Source organism: Metopolophium dirhodum, chromosome 1, assembly GCF_019925205.1.
Source record: "Metopolophium dirhodum isolate CAU chromosome 1, ASM1992520v1, whole genome shotgun sequence".
NCBI classification, from domain to species: Eukaryota; Metazoa; Arthropoda; class Insecta; order Hemiptera; family Aphididae; genus Metopolophium; species Metopolophium dirhodum.
The window spans coordinates 136,243,573-136,262,551 of record NC_083560.1 but is presented as its reverse complement, the minus strand read 5'-3'; the positions used below and the strand labels follow the sequence as shown (position 1 = coordinate 136,262,551).

Sequence of the window (18,979 nt, the reverse complement as noted above, 5' to 3'; positions counted from 1 at the left end):
ATCAGGGTGGATGCAAGGAGACCAATTCTTAGAATTCATGCAACATTTTGTCAACCATGTAAGACCCACACAAGAAAAAAAGGTGCTGATACTATTAGATAACCACGAATCACATTTATATTTACCAGTTATAGATTTTTGTAGAGATAATGGTGTGGTGTTGCTTTCATTCCCCCCTCATTGCTCCCACAAACTTCAACCTTTAGACAGGTCAGTGTTTGGTCCATTCAAAAAATTTATTAACCAAGAAATGGATTCTTGGATAAAGAGCAACCCTGGTAAAAGGTTTACTATATATGATTTGCCTTCTGTTACTTCTAATGCCCTTGTAAACGCAGCTACACCAAAAAATATTATAAATGGTTTTTCTGTGTCTGGTGTATGGCCATTCAATAGAAATGTGTTTAATGACGATGAATATGCACCATCAACTGTTACAAACATTGTATTAGATAGTACAGATAATATGCAACCTAATGAAACATCTGATAACACAGAAACAGTTATAACAAACATAATAACTGAAACATTAAGTCAACAACCAATAACTATATCACCTGAAAGTATTAGACCTTATCCTAAAGCCCAATTAGCACAAAAAATGGCAAAAAAAGGTGGGAGAAAAAAAGGAACAACTAAAATACTAACAGACACACCAGAAAAGAATGAAATTGAACAAAATGCTAACAAAAAAAATAAAATTGCTAAACGCAAACTATTATATACAGAGGCTAGAAAAAATAAACAAACATCCAAAGCCACAAAAAAAAAGAAAAATAAGATAGTTGATGAAAGTGATGAAGATGATGATGCTTTTTGTACGGTTTGTTCAGAACTTTATTCAAAAAGTAAAAGTGGAGAATCATGGATTCAATGTCATAGGTGCAAACTTTGGTCTCATGAAGCTTGTACTAAAAACAACTTAACTGTATTTTATATCTGTGATAATTGTGAGGCTGATGATATTTAACTATTAATATTGTAACAATGTGACTGATATTGTTTTAATAAATTATTTTTAAGTTATAATCTTTTAATAAACTTTATATTATTTTATTATTTTATTAAGTAAGTTTTACTACTATTTTTAAATTTTTATATTTTGTTATAAAGGCTCAAACTATAAAAATATTATAACTTGTTCGTTATTATTATATTCGGTATGTTCTACCACTGTTTTTTGATTTTATTATTTTGTTATAAAGGCTCAAAATAAAAAAATATTATAACTTGTTCTTTATTATTATATAAAGTATGTTCTACCACTGTTTTTTAATTGTTATGTTTAGTAATAAAGGCTTATACTATTAAAAATCTAATTTTGATTAATATATTATATATGTGTTACATTTGTCCCCTAGTACTGTTACAATTGACCCAGAACCGGGTACAATTGTAACATTTTTTTTTTTTTTTTTAAATCAGATTATACAGATTCACCTGTGGAAGTTAATGTTCAATTTATACATATTTCTTAAGATTACAAGTTACTGAATCAGTTGAGTGCAAGATCAATGCTAAAAAGTTTAAATTTTCTCATAAAAAAATAATAGTATGGAAAATGTTACAATTGTACCCGGGCTCCCCTACGTAAGAGAAAATAGGAAAATGTGAAAAATGACATACCCAGCTCGTCGTAGCACACCTAACTGTTTGCGTAAAAATATGCTAAAGCGACTAAAAACATGTCATGAAAAAAAATAGTCGCCGAAACGGCCAACGGGCTTACGTCGATCAGAGCAACTGATAATTGTCAATACGAATGCGGCTATAAAAAAGTTAAAAAAGTACAATGAAACTGCGGTATCAAAAACAAAAAAAGCGACGTGGTCAAAATAACGGAAAACGATGTGTGTGTAGGTAGTTAAACGGCACGCGCTACCGCGAATACACGTGTGTGCGGAAAAGGTAATCTGAATATTATAGTGCCTATCTTGACTTGTACTCACCGGTATGAAAAGCGCCCAAAACAAAGCACACCAAAACACGGAGAAAAGCTCTAAACAACAAACTCTATCACTTTATAGTTACTTTTCTGTGTTCGTAAATGTGCGTTGCGAGAGCGCCGGTCACGAGATGACGTTGGATAACACGGACGCGCACCGCGTCGCTAAAGTTGTCCCCCCCACACCACCACACCACCGAGGACGAATGCGTATAATCATAATCTACTGGTCATACTGTAACAACTACGTGGTATTGCAGTGATATATTGCATACACACACACACACACATACCCACAAACACACAATATACACATACTTATGCATATTAATTACGCAAAACAACCACAACAAATATTATAGTGTGTATATTCACGGACAACATTGTTGAAAACACATACTGCTCGTAGGTAGCTATTGAATCAACTCGACCAACTATCTCGCTTTAAGCTGTAATATAAAAAAAAATTGTATTAATGACCTAAGCAATAAATACCGAAAAATACCTACCTATGTGAATTAATAAATCCACACTTCTAAATATATAATAATATAGTCCATCAATTACCAACTGACTTCCCAGTTAATCGATATATATATATGTATAATATGTCATAATATAACGTATAGTCAATTATAATATAATAATAATTGTATATAAAGTCAACAGCACATATTATTGTGTAATAGCTTAAAAATACAAACTACCTACATACTGTATAGGTACATTTATAATATGTTGTCGTATTATACATCTGAGTTAATTTTACACGTAAATACACAGGCACACTAATGATTATCAATTATCATTCTTAATTACTATTCCATAATTACAAATTACCTTTCGTTGAGTGTGATAGCAAAAGATAAATTACGAAAAAAAATTCCAAATTAACACGGCCGCCGCAAATTATCTTCAATCCGGGCGTCCGGCATCGAAACCACGACCCCCGGGTCATCCGCACCGACGCCTTAACTACCTACCTACCTACTGAGTTGATGACTGGCGTCGAATCTATGACTGTTAAGCCGTTTCAACGTCCCGGCGAATTACGAACGCGGTCCCAGCGTCCGCAGAGGGCTTTTGAGCCAGCGATCCCACCGCTTTGGGCAGCGGACGACCGGCTCCGCCACCCTCGGACGTCGAAATCAAACCCTCCGACGCACGTATTTATGCCTGTATATAGTATTACCCACTCGACGGCGGCGATATGGGCACTCGGCTCTCGGCGTCGTCCCGCGGCCTCGGAACTCGTCCCGGAGGAAGTACGGCCTATAGATTTAGCGGGGAACGCGAATAAGGGGCAAACGGGGAGGGCAGACCCCTCGAAAAGGGCTAAAACTCGAATATTTTAAAAAAAAGGCAAAAAACGCGCGCAACGGCGGCGGACGTAAAGCGCGTCGTTTCGGCCGCGGAGGGCAAAAAGGTACTCAAAATCTGACGGGGAACGCGAATAAGTCATCAACGGGGAGGTCCGACGTCTTCAATAGGCGTAAAACTCGAATTTTGAAAAAAAAACGTAAAATGTTGGTTAAATACGAATATCACGATAAGGCGGAAGCGATGGCGAAAGTTAAATACCGAAAAAAAAAAACGCGAAAAAAAGAATTCCGAAATAACACGGCCGCCGCAAATTATTTTCAATCCCGGCGTCCGGCATCGAAACCAAGACCCCCGGGTCATCCGCACCGACGCCTTACCTACCTACCTACCTACCGAGTTAAAGACTGGTGTCGAATCTATGACTCTTAAGCCGTTTCGCCGTCCCGGCGAATTACGAACGCGGATTCGACGTCCGCAGAGGGCTTTCGCGCCGGCGATCCCACGGCTTCGGGCAGCGGACGACCGGCTCCGCCACCCTCGGACGTCGAAAACACGATATTCGCGAAAAATATCGGACCCTCTGACGCACGTATTTATGCCTGTATACAGTGCCGCAACTAGGCTTTGTGGGGCCCTAGTGCAAATTTTATTGTGGGGCCCTTTTAATGGGATTTTGTCATAACTTAATTTTATTACTGTAATAAATTATATTTATAATTTTTCTAAAAAATATTTTTACTTTGATTAGAGAAAATTCTTTATAGAGTACCTAGTCAATTTTTTTTGTTTTCTAAATATTCTTGTTCTTATTGTTTTTTAAACATTAAACCTTCATTATAAAAGAGTATGCAATAAATTACTTACTTTTGTAATTTCAACTTAATTTTTAAGCATTTACACTGTAACGACTAATGAATGTCATAAATTGTTATCATAAAAATATTAAGTATGTACCTAAATAAAATATTATAAAACGTCTTAGAAGATGTGTCTAAATACACACAATCACAATATAAGCTAAATATTAAATACTAAATATGAACAACCTTGCTTACAGAAAAAACATATTTATAGATTGGTAAAATGACTACATAAATTATGTAAAAATGCTTAGTTTTATATATTTTTATGTCAGTCAATGACAAATCAGGAATACTATTATATCATTCACAATCACTTAATCAGAACTATATAAAAAATGCACCTTTAAATAGATCCACTAAATTAGCTAATGATATCCAGATTAATTTTTTTAAACTTTCACACTATTGAGTATTTCTGTAATTATATTACTAGATATTATCAGTATTCACATTTTTGTTTCTATTTCTCAAATTATTGTAATATAATTATTTCTTAATTGTTTCTCCTTTTGATTTATACATGTACTCATTATAATTATTTTTAATCTCAATGATTATTACACATATTATACAATATTGAGCTCTAGCCCGTTTAATTAACAATAAATAAATAAATAAGTAGAGAGTTATAAGTACAACTTACTTAAAAGTTCGTAATATATTATACTTATCGGATAAAATGTACAATGTAAATGATATTATATCAGTAGAAAAGGAAGGTACACATATTAGTAAACATAAAAGTATAAAACAATATAATACACAAAAAACCAAAATTTACTTGAAAATATTATTCATTTTAAATTACGAATAAATAAATTATTATTATTTTAAAAAGTTCTTTTTTCGAGCTTTTTTGTTGGCAAAATTGTCAATTACTTGATTTATATTCAAATCTTTAGTTCTGTTATGTTCAATATTTAGTATACTGATATTTGTAAGTCTTTCCTGTGCCATAGAGTTCCTCAAATAATTTTTTATAATTTTGAGCTTGGAAAAAGAACGCTCTGCTGATGCTACTGTGACGGGTAATGATGTAAAAATTACACAAGCAGTTAAAACATCTTTGTACAGAGATCCTAAATCATTTTCTAAAATGCATTTTGCTAGTTCTTTAATAGTTTTGATTTTTGAGAGTGAATCAGTTAATATTTCTTTTATTGATAATACTTGTCTTGTGAAATCTGAACTTATATCTTTTTCATAAAATATAATAAAGTCATATGTTGCCTTAACAAGTTTTTCTTCATTGAATTGTAACATATTTTGTGGTTGTAAAAAATTAAACTTATTAACAACCTCTTGTAAACCTATAAAACGATATTTAAGTTGTACTAAAGCTGTATCAATTACACTTTTTTTAATACTATTTTAGCAACATCATCGCCTAAGGCCAAAGTTGCCCATCTAGGAGCCCTACTGCTAAAAAATAAAAACAAATCTTGAACAATGTTAAAAAAATTTAACATTTTTGGTGTACTTTTTGCCATATCTGATAACACAAGATTCAAATTGTGAGCAGCACAATGTACAAATGATGCATTAGGAATTATATCTGTAATTCTTTTTTGAACACCTGAGAAACAACCGCTCATTACAGAGGCACCATCATAACCTTGGCCCCTGCATTTACTAATATCCAAGTTGTGAGTATTTAAAACTGCTTTAATTAAATTAACATGTCCTTCAGCATCATGTTTATCTAAGGGATAAAATCCTAAAAATGATTCTTTGATTTCTAACTTAGATTCTTTATAATCAACAATTGTGTACCGAAAAATAAAACTAACTTGGTCAATCTTGGTTATATCTTGCGTAGAATCAATTATGATAGAGAAAATGTTAAATGTTGCCAGTCGTCTATTCCGTTTATCCAATTTGATTTGAAATAAGAATGTTTTCTATCTGCAAACAACCAACATGATTCACAATATACTTTGTCAAGTATAATAGAATAACAGAGCCAGCCTCGGGGTATTTTTTGGCCAGACAAATTTGTAGTAAAATAATATTCAACGGAAAATTTTCTGCTTTTGCTGTCTTTACTGTCTTCAAAATACGTGGTACTAAGCGGAAATTTGATATTTGGTTTGCAAGGACCGAACGAAATTATTTGTCTTTTTAAATTGGAATTTTTAATAATATCAGGAAACTTTCCACGATCAGTCGGAAATTCATAATTCAAATCCAAAGAAAAATCATCAGAAATACCTATAATGGTAAATTAAATTTAAAGACTAAAATATTATTGTTGCCTAATCACAAATTTTAAATTAATTGAGAAAAATCTATTTGACATCGTAATTTTCAACATTTAAAAAATAATATAAAATTAATTCTTGATATAAATCAGTAGATACTGAAATTGATCAGACTAAGGAGTACGATTAAATGTTCTTAGTATTAGCATTTGATCAACTTAAAATTTAATAAAAATAGTTCTTAATTTATAAATATAAATAGTGGTGGGCAAAATAGGTAGTACCTTTAGGCATTAAAAATATAAAACAGATTACAGTTAGTTTAATTAACAATTAGCAAGATACGAAATCAAATATTATGTTATAAATAAAACTAAAAACATACCTAAGTTATTAAAGTCCTCATTACTTTCAATAGAACTGTGTGATTGGATTTTGCTGTTTTCTAAAAGAATGAATAGAAATAGTTATATCAAATAACTTTAAAATTCTTAGTTACAAACAATTTTTTAATACATATTTTTGTGATAAATGAAATATTATACAAACAACTAAGTTAGGTAGGTATCTATACATAATAACTTAATTTTTTTTTTATTATTTGAGAACCTACCTAAATTACAAGTTTTGTAAGAGTAACACTTCAATTTTCAATAATTAAATAAATAAAAACTTTGAAAATAAATTCTAAACTTACCAAAATTTGATTCCATATTAGATGCCTCAACAGTATTTTCTTTCAATGAGTTTATAATTTTAAAAGTTGAAGATAATTCACTACCTAAAAATGATCAACAATTAAATAAGCTATTGATAAAAATTTAATTTAATTTTCAAACCCACAAAATTAAGTAAATTTTAAGTTGGTAAGTTAAGTAAGTGTAAATCTACATGTGTAACTTATTATGTTAAAGGTATATTAAAAAATAAATTATTTTAATTTTAATTTTTTAATATACTCATTAAAACAGCTTTATTATTATTATTAAAACACAGCTTTTAAAAGTTAAATATTGAGTAAAATTGCACTATAGATACTACAATAATTAATTTATAATTGGTATATTATGATAAAATTTACTCAATTTGGAATTTTCTACATTAATTAAATCACATTTCCTTCTTTAATAATTTCAGAAAAAAAAAACTTACCACTATTCATTTCAATGTTATTTTCATTAACATTATCTTTTTGCATATGTAAATTATTTTCCAAAACATTTTCACTCAACAAATCTAAAATCGCTGTTTCTGAACTCTGGTCTGTCAATGCTTCATTTTCTAAAATAATAAATCATTACGGTAATTCGTAACAAGAAAAAATGGCCAAGGGCACATGGCAAGTAATAATTACCAGAAATATTTGTTTTTCGTAGAAATTTTTTCATAGAACCTCTAATGAGATTCAGATTTTCAATCTTTAGTTCTTTTGCTTTACGTTTTTTACAGCCACTATCGTAAGTTCTTTTTGAAGACATAACAAAATATACAAATAATAAGCTTTACGGAAAAAGAAATAAAAACTTCAAATAAAATAAAACAAAAATCTTCAAGACTGAAGACAGCAAACTGCAAGAGTGCAATATATAAAGGAGAGATCAGTTTGTCACGATTTTGATACGAACAATTTCTCATGAGTCATGTGATAACTGATATTAATCAAAAATATTAGTCAATAGTCATAACTCATAAGCTATAATAATATGTGCATCGTGCATGTATCAATTTTGCAGTCGAACCAGGCGGCAGGCGCATCTATAAATAAAACAACGTACGGGAAAATTCCACTAATGATAAGGCACAACCAACTGAGCAATTATATATATATAGTGTCAGTGTGCATAGTAATCTATTAATAGTGTGACCATAATTATTTTATCCTAAAGGGGGACACTTAAAAAAAGAGGTACATAAAATGTAAATATATAATAATAGCAAATACATAATAAACATTACATTTAATTTAATTTAAAATTATTTTAATTTACAAACATAATTACAGTTTTAATACTTATCCTTAGATACAATTTTTTTTAGTAAGAAACTATTTTTTTTTAACAAATCATAAAATTCCAAACAAGTGTAATCAAAGTTTAACTTGGTTATTAATAATGCTTTTAATGTAGACACGTTCAACTGGGTTTTTTCCTTGGTCCAAATTTTTGTTATGTGACTGAAAACACGTTCAGTTGATGCATTAGAACCCGGCAGACATAACACATATTCTACTATTATTATCATTTTATCACATTGTATGTCTTTTTCTTTAAAATATTTGAAAATACAAACCCAGCGTTGATCTGTGGGTTTTTTTTCTAAGTTCCATTCATCAATTTTTTCTTGTGTAACATACTGTAATGTAAGCATAAATTGATCAAATAATGCAGTATCATTATTGGGATTGAAAAATCCTTTATTTGAAATGAACTCAGCAACCTTTTCTATTTCAGACCAATTTGGAACTTTTTTAAGGGTAATACATTCCATTATTTCTAGTTCTTCAAAATGATAAGTCCAAGATGTTAAATATTGCTCGGAAGTACTATAAAAATTTTCAATTACAGTTAGAATGTCAGATTCTTGTACTAATCCGTCATGTTCTAGTTGCCTAATATGTGTTCTTACAGACAATGGAATGAATTTATTTTGTTTTTTATGCATCAAGTTGTTTTTAAGTTGTTTTATCTCATTAAATACTTCAACTGCAAGTATGTTTTGGCCTTCTATGTTCAAAACATGTTGATGGAATGTGGCAGCTTGACTGTGAATAAAGTTTAACCATAGTTCTGCACACGGATTGCTAAAAAATGTTTTTAATATTAGAGGTACTTTATCTTGACTCAAAAAGTAAGATTTTAAAGCAGGAAATAGTTTTAAAATTCTTTCTACTGAAGGCATAAGCGAAAGCCACCTTGTTTTACTATAGCCAAGAATAGCTTTATACTCAATTTCTACAAACATACAAAAATCTTTCAATTCTTCCACTCTAACAGTGTAAATGTAAAAAAAAGAATAGATTTTTACTATTATACATTCTATATCAATAGGAAGACAGTCAGCAGCGGTTTGTATAGCATTGTGGATAATATGGGCAGCACAACCAACTCCAATCAATTGTTTTCCCAGCTTTCCTTGTAATTTATGGAACACATTATTAGTGCCACGTCTTGAAACACCACCAAAATTACAGTTGGTGTTGTCCCCACAAAATGCAGCTACTTTATTTCTAATATTATTATCATCTATTGTTTTTACAATATAATTTATAATAATATCAGAAGTTTCACCAGGCTGAGACTCGACATTTAATATTTTTATCTGAATTCCATATAGGGGGTCAAACAATCTAACAAGCAAAGGAAACAACTTAATATTTCCATGGTTTGAAGCATCAGTTAAAATACTTATGCAATTTGCGTTTTTAAGCTGATTAGTTAGAATATCAATTGCATATGGAGCAAAAACATTGGTTACTATTTTTTCACACTTTGTTCTGGCACAATGAAATTTAAGTTCAAAACAAGCCTGTGTGAGTTTAGAAAAGCAGTCATGCGAACGAAAGCTCTGATTTTCAGAAACTGTATGGTATGCCCAAGCACCTTCTGCAGCTGCTATTTCCAAATCTCTTGAACTTGGTGCGCTACTTTTATAATATGTCGTTAATGGCTTACTTGATGAAACGGCTAAATCTGTTGATTTATGTTTAATTGATTGAATATGTCGTTCAATATCATATCCACCTCCGTGTGAAATATTGAAAGTCCGTTTACATTTTCCACATAGTAGTTCGGAATCAGATCCATTGATTTCTTTTAGGAAACTGTATTTATTTCGAAGTTCAGGCGTGAATCGACACAAACGTTTAGGTTTGCCCATTTTGGTTAAATATGATTTATGAATTTACACATTTATGTTATCCATGATAACACCCTGCTCATATCATTGATTATAGAATGACATTTAATATAATATTATTCTGTGCCGCAAAGCAGTGCCGCCAAATTTATAGTAAATAATAATTCTAATCAGTGACACAAGAATATAATATTATTATCAATTCATGATTGCAAGTCTGATACAAGATACAACGTCCTGTAGAGTGTTAGTGTAGAATCATGATAAAATATTTTATTATGTACACTGTCTGTATTTTTTTTATACTATACAGTCTATACATCAATTTTCATAAATGCGGGACAAAAGTGGGATATTTAGATATGCGGGACGCACCTCTGAAAAACGGGACAATCCCCCCTAATGGGGGACGTCTGGTCACACTATCTATTAATTTTATTATATTATTATAACGTACAAATATACAATATCCAGTGACCCCCAGTATACTCGGTTATCGGTATTCCCAATGATAATTGATACACTAATATTATTATTACATAATATTATAATATTTTATTCTTGTAGTTTTATTACCTACTCTATGGATTGATTGTTGATTTAATTTCCACACATAAATATAATTATCAAACAAACATTTTGTGTTTTTGCCGTTTTTGGGGGCCCCACTTAAGTGGAAAGGAGACCTATTTGGGGGTGCTACGCACCCCCAGTCCCCCCGCTAGTTGCGGCACTGCCTGTATATAGTAATACCTACTCGACGGCGGCGATATCGGCACTCGACTCTCGGCGCCGTCCCGCGGCCCCGGGAATCGTACCGGTGAAAGTACGGCCGCGCGCGGCCTACAAATTTAGCGGGGAACGCGAATAAGGGGCAAACGGGAAAGGCTGACGCCTCGAAAAGGGCTAAAACTCGAATTCTTGAAAACAAAGGCAAAAAACGCGCGCGACGGCGGCGGACGGTTTGCACGTAATCGCCACCGCGGCGGGCCCGCCGGGAAAAAAGTACGGCCGCGCGCGGTATGTAAATTTAGCGGGGAACGCGAATAAGGTCCGAACGGGGCCGCCCGGGAAGTCCCGGGGGGATAAAACTCGAAAATCTGCAAAAATGTTGAAAAAAATCGCGAAAAGTGATAAGAAGGAGTGATAACGCCGGGAACCCGTTTTCCCACCAAAATTCACTAAGTCAGTTCGGAAATTCGCCACAGGCTGCGCCCTCGGGTTTCTGTTTTATACTATAAGACTAGCTCTCCGAGCGTCGCTGGGGGAGACCCCCAGACCCCCCGTGGTTGGTGAGGAGTGTTGTCGATGTCGGATGCCGCAGTGGTCTTGTGGTCTGGTCGTCAACCAAAGCCGACGCGGTGTATGGGTGATACAGAGGTCTAGTGATAGGGATCTGTGAAAAAATTAAGTGATAAGGATTTTAGATTTTGATAAGAAAAGTGGATTTATGATAAGGATGGTGGATTAGTGATAAGGATTTTGGATTTCTGATAAGGATTCTGGGTTAATGATAAGAATAGTGGATTGTGAATGGTGGACAATGTGCGACAACTGGGTAACTTCGTCAGGTATGCAATCCGACTGCGTCGAATCGCGGACAGCGTTCATTACTGTCACCGAGAACGGAAAAATTAATTACTTGAAAAAAAATTCAAAACATTTCGGGCTTCTATGCAAATTATATAGCAATCGTCTTTTAAGGGTGTCTAGCAGGTCATTCACCTCAGTGGTCCGAGTAGGCAATCCGACTTCGTCGGATAGCAGACAATATGCGACGGCCGGGTCACGTCGTCAGGTATGCAATCCGACTGCGTCGAATCGCGGACAGCGTCCATTACTGTCGCCGAAAACGCGAAATTAGGTAATAAGTTTCGTGAAAAAAATTCAAAACACTTCGGGCTTCTATGCAAATCATATAGCAATCGTCTTTTAAGGGTGTCTAGCAGGTCAGTCACCTCAGAGGTGTGGGTAGGCAATCCGACTTCGTCAGACAGCAGACAATATGCGTCGGCCGGGTCACGTCATCAGGTATGCAATCCGACTGCGTCGAATAGCGGACAGCGTTCATAACTGTCGCCAAAAATGCAAAATTAAGTAATAAATTACGTGAAAAAAAATTATGCAAAATTCAAAACATTTCGGGCTTCTATGCAAATCATATAGTAACTGTCTTTTTAGGGTGTCTAGCAGGTCAGTCACCTCAGTGGTCCGAGTAGGCAATCCGACTTCGTCGGATAGCGGACAATGTGCGACGGCTGAGTAACTTCGTCAGGTATGCAATCCGACTGCGTCGAATCGCGGACAACGTTCATAACTGTCACCGAAAACGGAAAAATTAATTACGTGAAAAAAAATTCAAAACATTTCGGGCTTCTATGGAAATCATATAGCAATCGTCTTTTAAGGGTGTCTAGCAGGTCAGTCACCTCGGTGGTCCGAGTGGGCAATCCGACTTCGTCGGATAGCGGACAATGTGCCACGGCTGGGTAACTTCGTCAGGTATGCAATCCGACTGCGTCGAATCGCGGACAACGTTCATAACTGTCACCAAAAACGGAAAAATTAATTACGTGAAAAAAAATTCAAAACATTTCGGGCTTCTATGCAAATCATATAGCAATCGTCTTTTAAGGGTGTCTAGCAGGTCAGTCACCTCAGTGGTCCGAGTAGGCAATCCGACTTCGTCGGATAGCGGACAATGTGCGACGGCTGGGTAACTTCGTCAGGTATGCAATCCGACTGCGTCGAATCGCGGACAACGTTCATAACTGTTCATAACTCCCCTAACCTACCCACAGAGTTGAAAACTGGCGTCGAATCTATGACTCTTAGGCCGTTTCGCCGTCCCGGCGAATCGCGAACGCGGTCCCGGCGTCCGCGGAGGGCTTTTGAGCCGGCGATCCCACCGCTTCGGGCGGCGGACGACAGGCTCCGCCACCCTCGGACGTCGAAAACGCGAAAAAATCGGACCCTCCGACGCACGTATTTATGCCTGTATATAGTAATACCTACTCGACGGCGGCGATATCGGCACTCCACTCTCGGCGTCGTCCCGGACGAAGTCCGGCCGCCCGCGGCCTAGAAATTCAGCGGGGAACGCGAATATCACGTCGGCGGGGAGGTGAGACTTTCGAGAGAGCGGTGAGACGCGACTTTAGTCGAAAAACTCGGAAAACTCGGTAAGACGGCGACGACGCCGCGCTTTTCGCTATCGTTCTCTACGCCGCGGCGCTCTAAGATATTCAAGTACGGCCGCGCGTGGCATATAAATGTAACGGGGAACGCGAATAAGTCGCGAACGGGAGGTGAGACGTTTCCAAAACAGTTAAAACTCGACTTTTCGAAAAAATTATCGAAAAACGCAGGCGACGGCGGCACTCCTATCGCACGTCGTCTCGGCCGCGGCGGGACGGGCCGAGACAAAGTACGGCCGCGCGCAGCCTCACAATTTAACGGGGAACGCGAATAAGGTCCGAACGGGGCCGTCCGAGGTGCGCGAAGGCGTTAAAACACGAATTTTGAAGACATTCCCGACGGCCGGCATCGAAACCACGACCCCCGGGTCATCCGCATCGACGCCTTACCTACCTACCTACCTACTAAGATGATAACTGGTGTCGAATCTATGACTCTTAAGCCGTTTCAACGTCCCGGCGAATTACGAATGCAGTCCCAGCGTCCGCAGAGGGCTTTTGAGCCAGCGATCCCACGGCTTCGGGCAGCGGACGACCGGCTCCGCCACTCTCGGACGTCGAAAACGCGATATTCGCGAAAAAAATATAACCCTCCGACGCATGTATTTATGCCTGTATATAGTAATACCTACTCGACGGCGGCGATATCGGCACTCGACACTCGGCGCCGTACCGCGGCCCCGGGAATCGTACCGGACGAAGTACGGCCGCGTGCAACCTGTAAATTTAACGGGGAACGCGAATATCGCGTCGACGGGGAGGTGAGACTTTTGAGAGAGCGGTGAGACGCGACTTTAGTCGAAAAAGTCGGAAAAATCGGTAAGACGGCGACGACGCCGCGCTTTCCGCTATCGTTCTCTACGCCGCGGCGCTCTAAAATATTCAAGTACGGCCGCGTGCGACCTATAAATGTAACGGGGAACGCGAATAAGGGGCAAACGGGTAAGGCGGACGCTGGGAAAGGGCTAAAACTCGAATTCTTGAAAACAAAGGCAAAAAACGCGCGCGACGGCGGCGGACGGTTTGCACGTAATCGCCACCGCGGCGGGCCCGCCGGGAAAAAAGTACGGCCGCGCGCGGTACGTAAATTTAGCGGGGAACGCGAATAAGGTCCGAACGGGGCCGCCCGGAGACCCCCGGGGGGGTAAATACGAAAATTTGCAAAAATTTTCAAAAAAATCGCGAAAAGTGATAAGAAGGAGCAGTGCCGGATCTAAGACATTTGGCGCCCGGGGCTAATAAAAATGTAGCGCCCTTACATAGTATTAGCTACAGGGGTCAGGGTTTGCGGGTTGTCAACACAATTAAAAAAATTTTTAAACAGGTACAAATCAAAAGTATATTTTTATATAACAAATATTTTTTATTTAAATCGTTGTCTTAACATATTATATTATAATATTATAGATCATAGTCAATATTATAGTTAACAACCATTAAAAAATATAAAAACAAAAACCTAAATAAAATTTCTCTTGATTATTTTAATTAAGTAAAAAAATTATAATCTGAAAATTTAAAAATTAACTTTTCTAGCTTTTTTTGCAGCGAAATCATTAATTATATCTTCATAATTGATTTGTCTTGCAATTTTATTTTCTATGGATAAAATAGATAAGTTATTAAGTCTTGCTTGCTCCGTAGTAGATCTTAAATATGTTTTTATTAATTTCAATTTGCTGAAGCTTCGTTCACACGAAGCTGAAGTAACTGGCATTGTAAGATATATTTGGTAAGCAACGGATATATTTGGATATGCATCTTGAAGTTTATTTTTATAAATAAAATTCAACATTTCAAAAAATGTTGCTCTTTTTAAATCGTCATCTATGTTGTAAACATGCTCTTTAAAGCTCTCTAGTTCTGAAATGAATTCAATTTTGTTGAGGTCGTTTTCATATTTATTGCATAAATCGACTCCCGCTCTTTTCAAGTTTTCCATAGGCCAAGAATAAATTATTGTTGGATCTAAAAATGAAAAATCTTGAGCAATATTTTCCATTGATTTAAATCTTTGACGTAGTCCTTATTAAGATATTGTCAATAACATTTTTAATCATTATTAAAAATTTATTTTCTTCACTTATGTTACAAAACTCATCTTCTGCAATTTCCCCGGGTAAAAGTTTCTTTTTTCGTAATCTGACTTTTGGAAATTCCGTTTCTATGCCTAATACTTCAGCTTTATTCTTTGAATCCAATAAAGCCTCATTTATACCTTGCTCTCGAAAGTTTTCTAATATTTTAAGGAGACTTTGCAGGTGTTTGACAGCTACATCAATTGTTAATTTTGGTTTTTGTAAAATTATATTAATCCTGTCAATTGCACTGAGAATTTTTTCCCAAACCGTAAGCATACAAATAAAAGAAAAACTTTTAAGTGATCTTATCAAATTATCTGCATCAAATTTTGTTTCTTCTGATAATTTTTCTTGTTTTAGAACGTCAAAGCCTTTAAAAACCATATCCAGTTGAGTATTTAATGATTTTATTGCACGATGTTTAGCTGACCACCTTGTTGTACTATACCCTTTCAATGACAATTTTAAATTATTCATTAGAATATCCCATCTTTGCGTTGAACTTGAAAAGAAATTAAATAATTTCTGTACGATGCCAAAAAATGTTTCTACTTTAGGTATACTTTTTGCACAATTAACACCAATTAAATTTAAGGAGTGAGCTGAGCATGGGATGAATCTTGCAAGTTTATTCATTTCAATAATTCATGCTTGGACTCCTTTAATTTTTCCACTCATATTTGACCCGTTATCAAACGATTGTCCTCTACAGTCAGATATTCTAAGATTATCTTTTGTCAAACAATCTAATATATCTTCTGTTAATGATTCACCAGTTTTGTTGTACACACGCACAAACTTTAAAAAACTTTCTATGATTTCGCATTCATTCTGGTTGTTTATACAAAGCAAAATAACATAGCGAATAACTTGGGTCATTTGTTCTTGATGTGCAATGTCCGGTGTACAATCGAATAGTATAGAATAATATTTCGCCTCTATTATTTTTGAAAGAATTTCATCTTTAACTCTTTTTGCCATAATCTCTAGAAACTCGTCTTGAATACCATGAGAAAAATAAGAAAGACCACCTTTTTTATGTCTTTCAATATGTTTTGATAATGGTTCATGATAATGTGACACTAGATTAACTAAATTTAAAAACTTTCCACTTCGGTTTGATGTTCCCACACTAGAAATAATTTCATTAGATCCTCGAAATGCACTTCCGTCCATTGCTAGATGCATTATAATGTCTATAATTGCCAATAAAACGGATTTCCAGTGACCTTCTTCTTTTCTTATAGAATTTTGCAATTCTGTATCTATACCCTCGCAGTGATTCAATGCCATTTCCAATGAAGTCCAAGAACACACATTTTTTTTATGTATTGGTGAATTTTCATGTAATGGAATTTTTTCGGTAACTTTTTTCCAATTTGTTAAGCCAGTGTATGCTAATTGTGATATGTTGGATGAGTTTTCTATTTTAGTAAACAATTTACAAGGTACACAAAAAAGTGCATTTTTATATGAAGAATAGCTGAGCCATGTTCTTTTTATTTTTTTTCCATTCATAAGTATCTTATAAAACCAGTCAGACTTAACATTTCTACCGTCTCTTTCCGAATTACTAAAATCATGAATTTCGGAATAATTGTACCTCATTTTCACTAAATATGTTCTTTGTGTATCTGTAATATTTAAAGGCCATGTACCAAGATCAGTAAAATGTATGTTTATGGTGTCTACTTTATCACAATTAGTTCTGTTCCTGTCTATAGCTGAATAATAGTCCTCATCACTAGTCGATACCGTTTTTGTTTCAAATAATTTATTATGTGCAATCTCTGTAGAAATAACTTTATGTTTATTTTTTTCTTTGGGTATAATAATTGTATTTGATATTGATGAACTTGTATCAGAATTTGAAGGAACCACTTCTATAAATTAAAGGTAAATTTAAAAAGGTATTTTTGTGATGGCCTTTGGTTAGTTTATACGATTTAAGCTTAATATATTAGCTGCTACAATATATTTTATAACTAAAATTAGTAAAATCAAAAATACCTACTTAAATCTAAAACGTGAATGATTTATAAGAAATTTAAAAATAAAACAAATAATTATTTAATATTCTATACTAAATTGTATACATTTCTTTACTAAACAATACAAATTTATTTATTTATTGTTGCAATAAAATAAAAATTCAATTTTATTAAGTTGTTTTAAATATCTCAACCTTGATTAAATTCATTATATTTAACTATAGGTAAATATATAATTTATTTTAACAGGTTTAAAAATTGCTTACCGTTGGTTTCTGTTTCTGTAATATTCTTATCCATATCTGAATCATGGTCCACATCATTAGTTGATACCGTTTTTGTTTCAATTAATTTATTATGTAGAATCTCTGTAGAAACAACGTTATGTTTATTTTAATTTTATTTAGATGTTTAAAACATGTTTTAAATAACCTTGATTAAACTCATTACATTTAAGTATTTCACTATAAATATATAATTTATTTTGACAGCTGTAAAAATTGCTTACCGTTGGTTTCTGTTTTTGAAAAGAAATTGACGATCTTAGGTAGTTTTTGTACATTTTTTTCAAGTTCCAGTTTTTTTTTTCTATTTTCAGCCCCACTAAGCTTTTTTTTTGAATTCATTATCTTTTTGTTGGTTAAGAAATGTTAAAATAAAAAAAACTGTAGAGTTGAAATGAATCTGACAACAGTGACAACAACTTTACTGTCGACTATTCGACATGAATAAATGAACAATAAAAATAATATTATCGTACATTCTAACATTGTAAATACCTATTATAAAACCCATGTATTTATCGTCGATCGGCAGTTTGGGTTTTCTCCGAAACTGACTGATAATGACTAGGTAACTATAAATATAAAATATGTCAACACCGCGCCGGAGTGCCGGACCAAAATATAAACAAAAGATAAACGTATTCGAATATCTAATATTATTTATTCTGTTTAAATATATAGTATTATAATTTATACATATTTTATGAGATATTTTTAGCTTATTTTTTTATTTTTCATAATCTTAAGAGCGCCCTGATACCAACAGCGCCCGGGGCAAGAGTACCCACTTGCCCCCCCCTAGATCCGGCACTGAGAAGGAGTGATAACGCATCGACGGCTCCGCCGCCGCCGGGAGACCCGTTTTCCCTCCATAATTCACTAAGTCAGTTCGGAAATTCGCCACAGGCCGCGCCACACGGGTCTTCGTTTTATACTATAAGACTAGCTCTCCGAGTGTCGCTGGGGGAGACCCCCAGACCCCCCGTGGTTGGTGAGGAGTGTTGTCGATGTCGGATGCCGCAGTGGTCTTGTGGTCTGGTCGTCAACCGATGTCGGTTATGAGTGTTATGATAAGAACGGTGGATATTGATAAGAAAAGTGGATAAGTGATAAGGATTTTGGATTGCTGATAAGGATGTTGGATTAATGAAAAGAATGGTGGATTTGTGAGAAGGATAGTGGATTAGTTAACCGGAGAGCTGTAAGTTTTTTACTGCCTTCAAAAACGCCAAATCAAGT

General features: G+C 34.8%; 1 protein-coding gene across 1 annotated transcript; it reads right to left on the bottom strand.

The window, feature by feature from the left end:
- Positions 1–16,110: 16,110 nt before the first annotated feature.
- LOC132932558 (zinc finger MYM-type protein 1-like) lies at positions 16,111–17,756 on the bottom strand. The gene is made up of 2 exons (XM_060998945.1): positions 17,723–17,756; positions 16,111–17,348 (listed from the first exon to the last, which is right to left on the bottom strand). The coding sequence occupies exons 1-2, from the start codon at positions 17,754–17,756 to the stop codon at positions 16,111–16,113; spliced, it is 1,272 nt and encodes a 423-aa protein (XP_060854928.1).
- Between the last annotated feature and the right edge of the window lie 1,223 nt (positions 17,757–18,979).

Coding starts and splice junctions, on each gene's coding strand:
- LOC132932558 (XM_060998945.1), bottom strand. CDS start 17,756: ATGGATAAGAATATTACAGAAACAGAAACCAACG. Junction 17,349..17,722: donor TACAGAAACAGAAACCAACG/GTAAGCAATTTT, acceptor TTTAATTTATAG/AAGTGGTTCCTTCAAATTCT.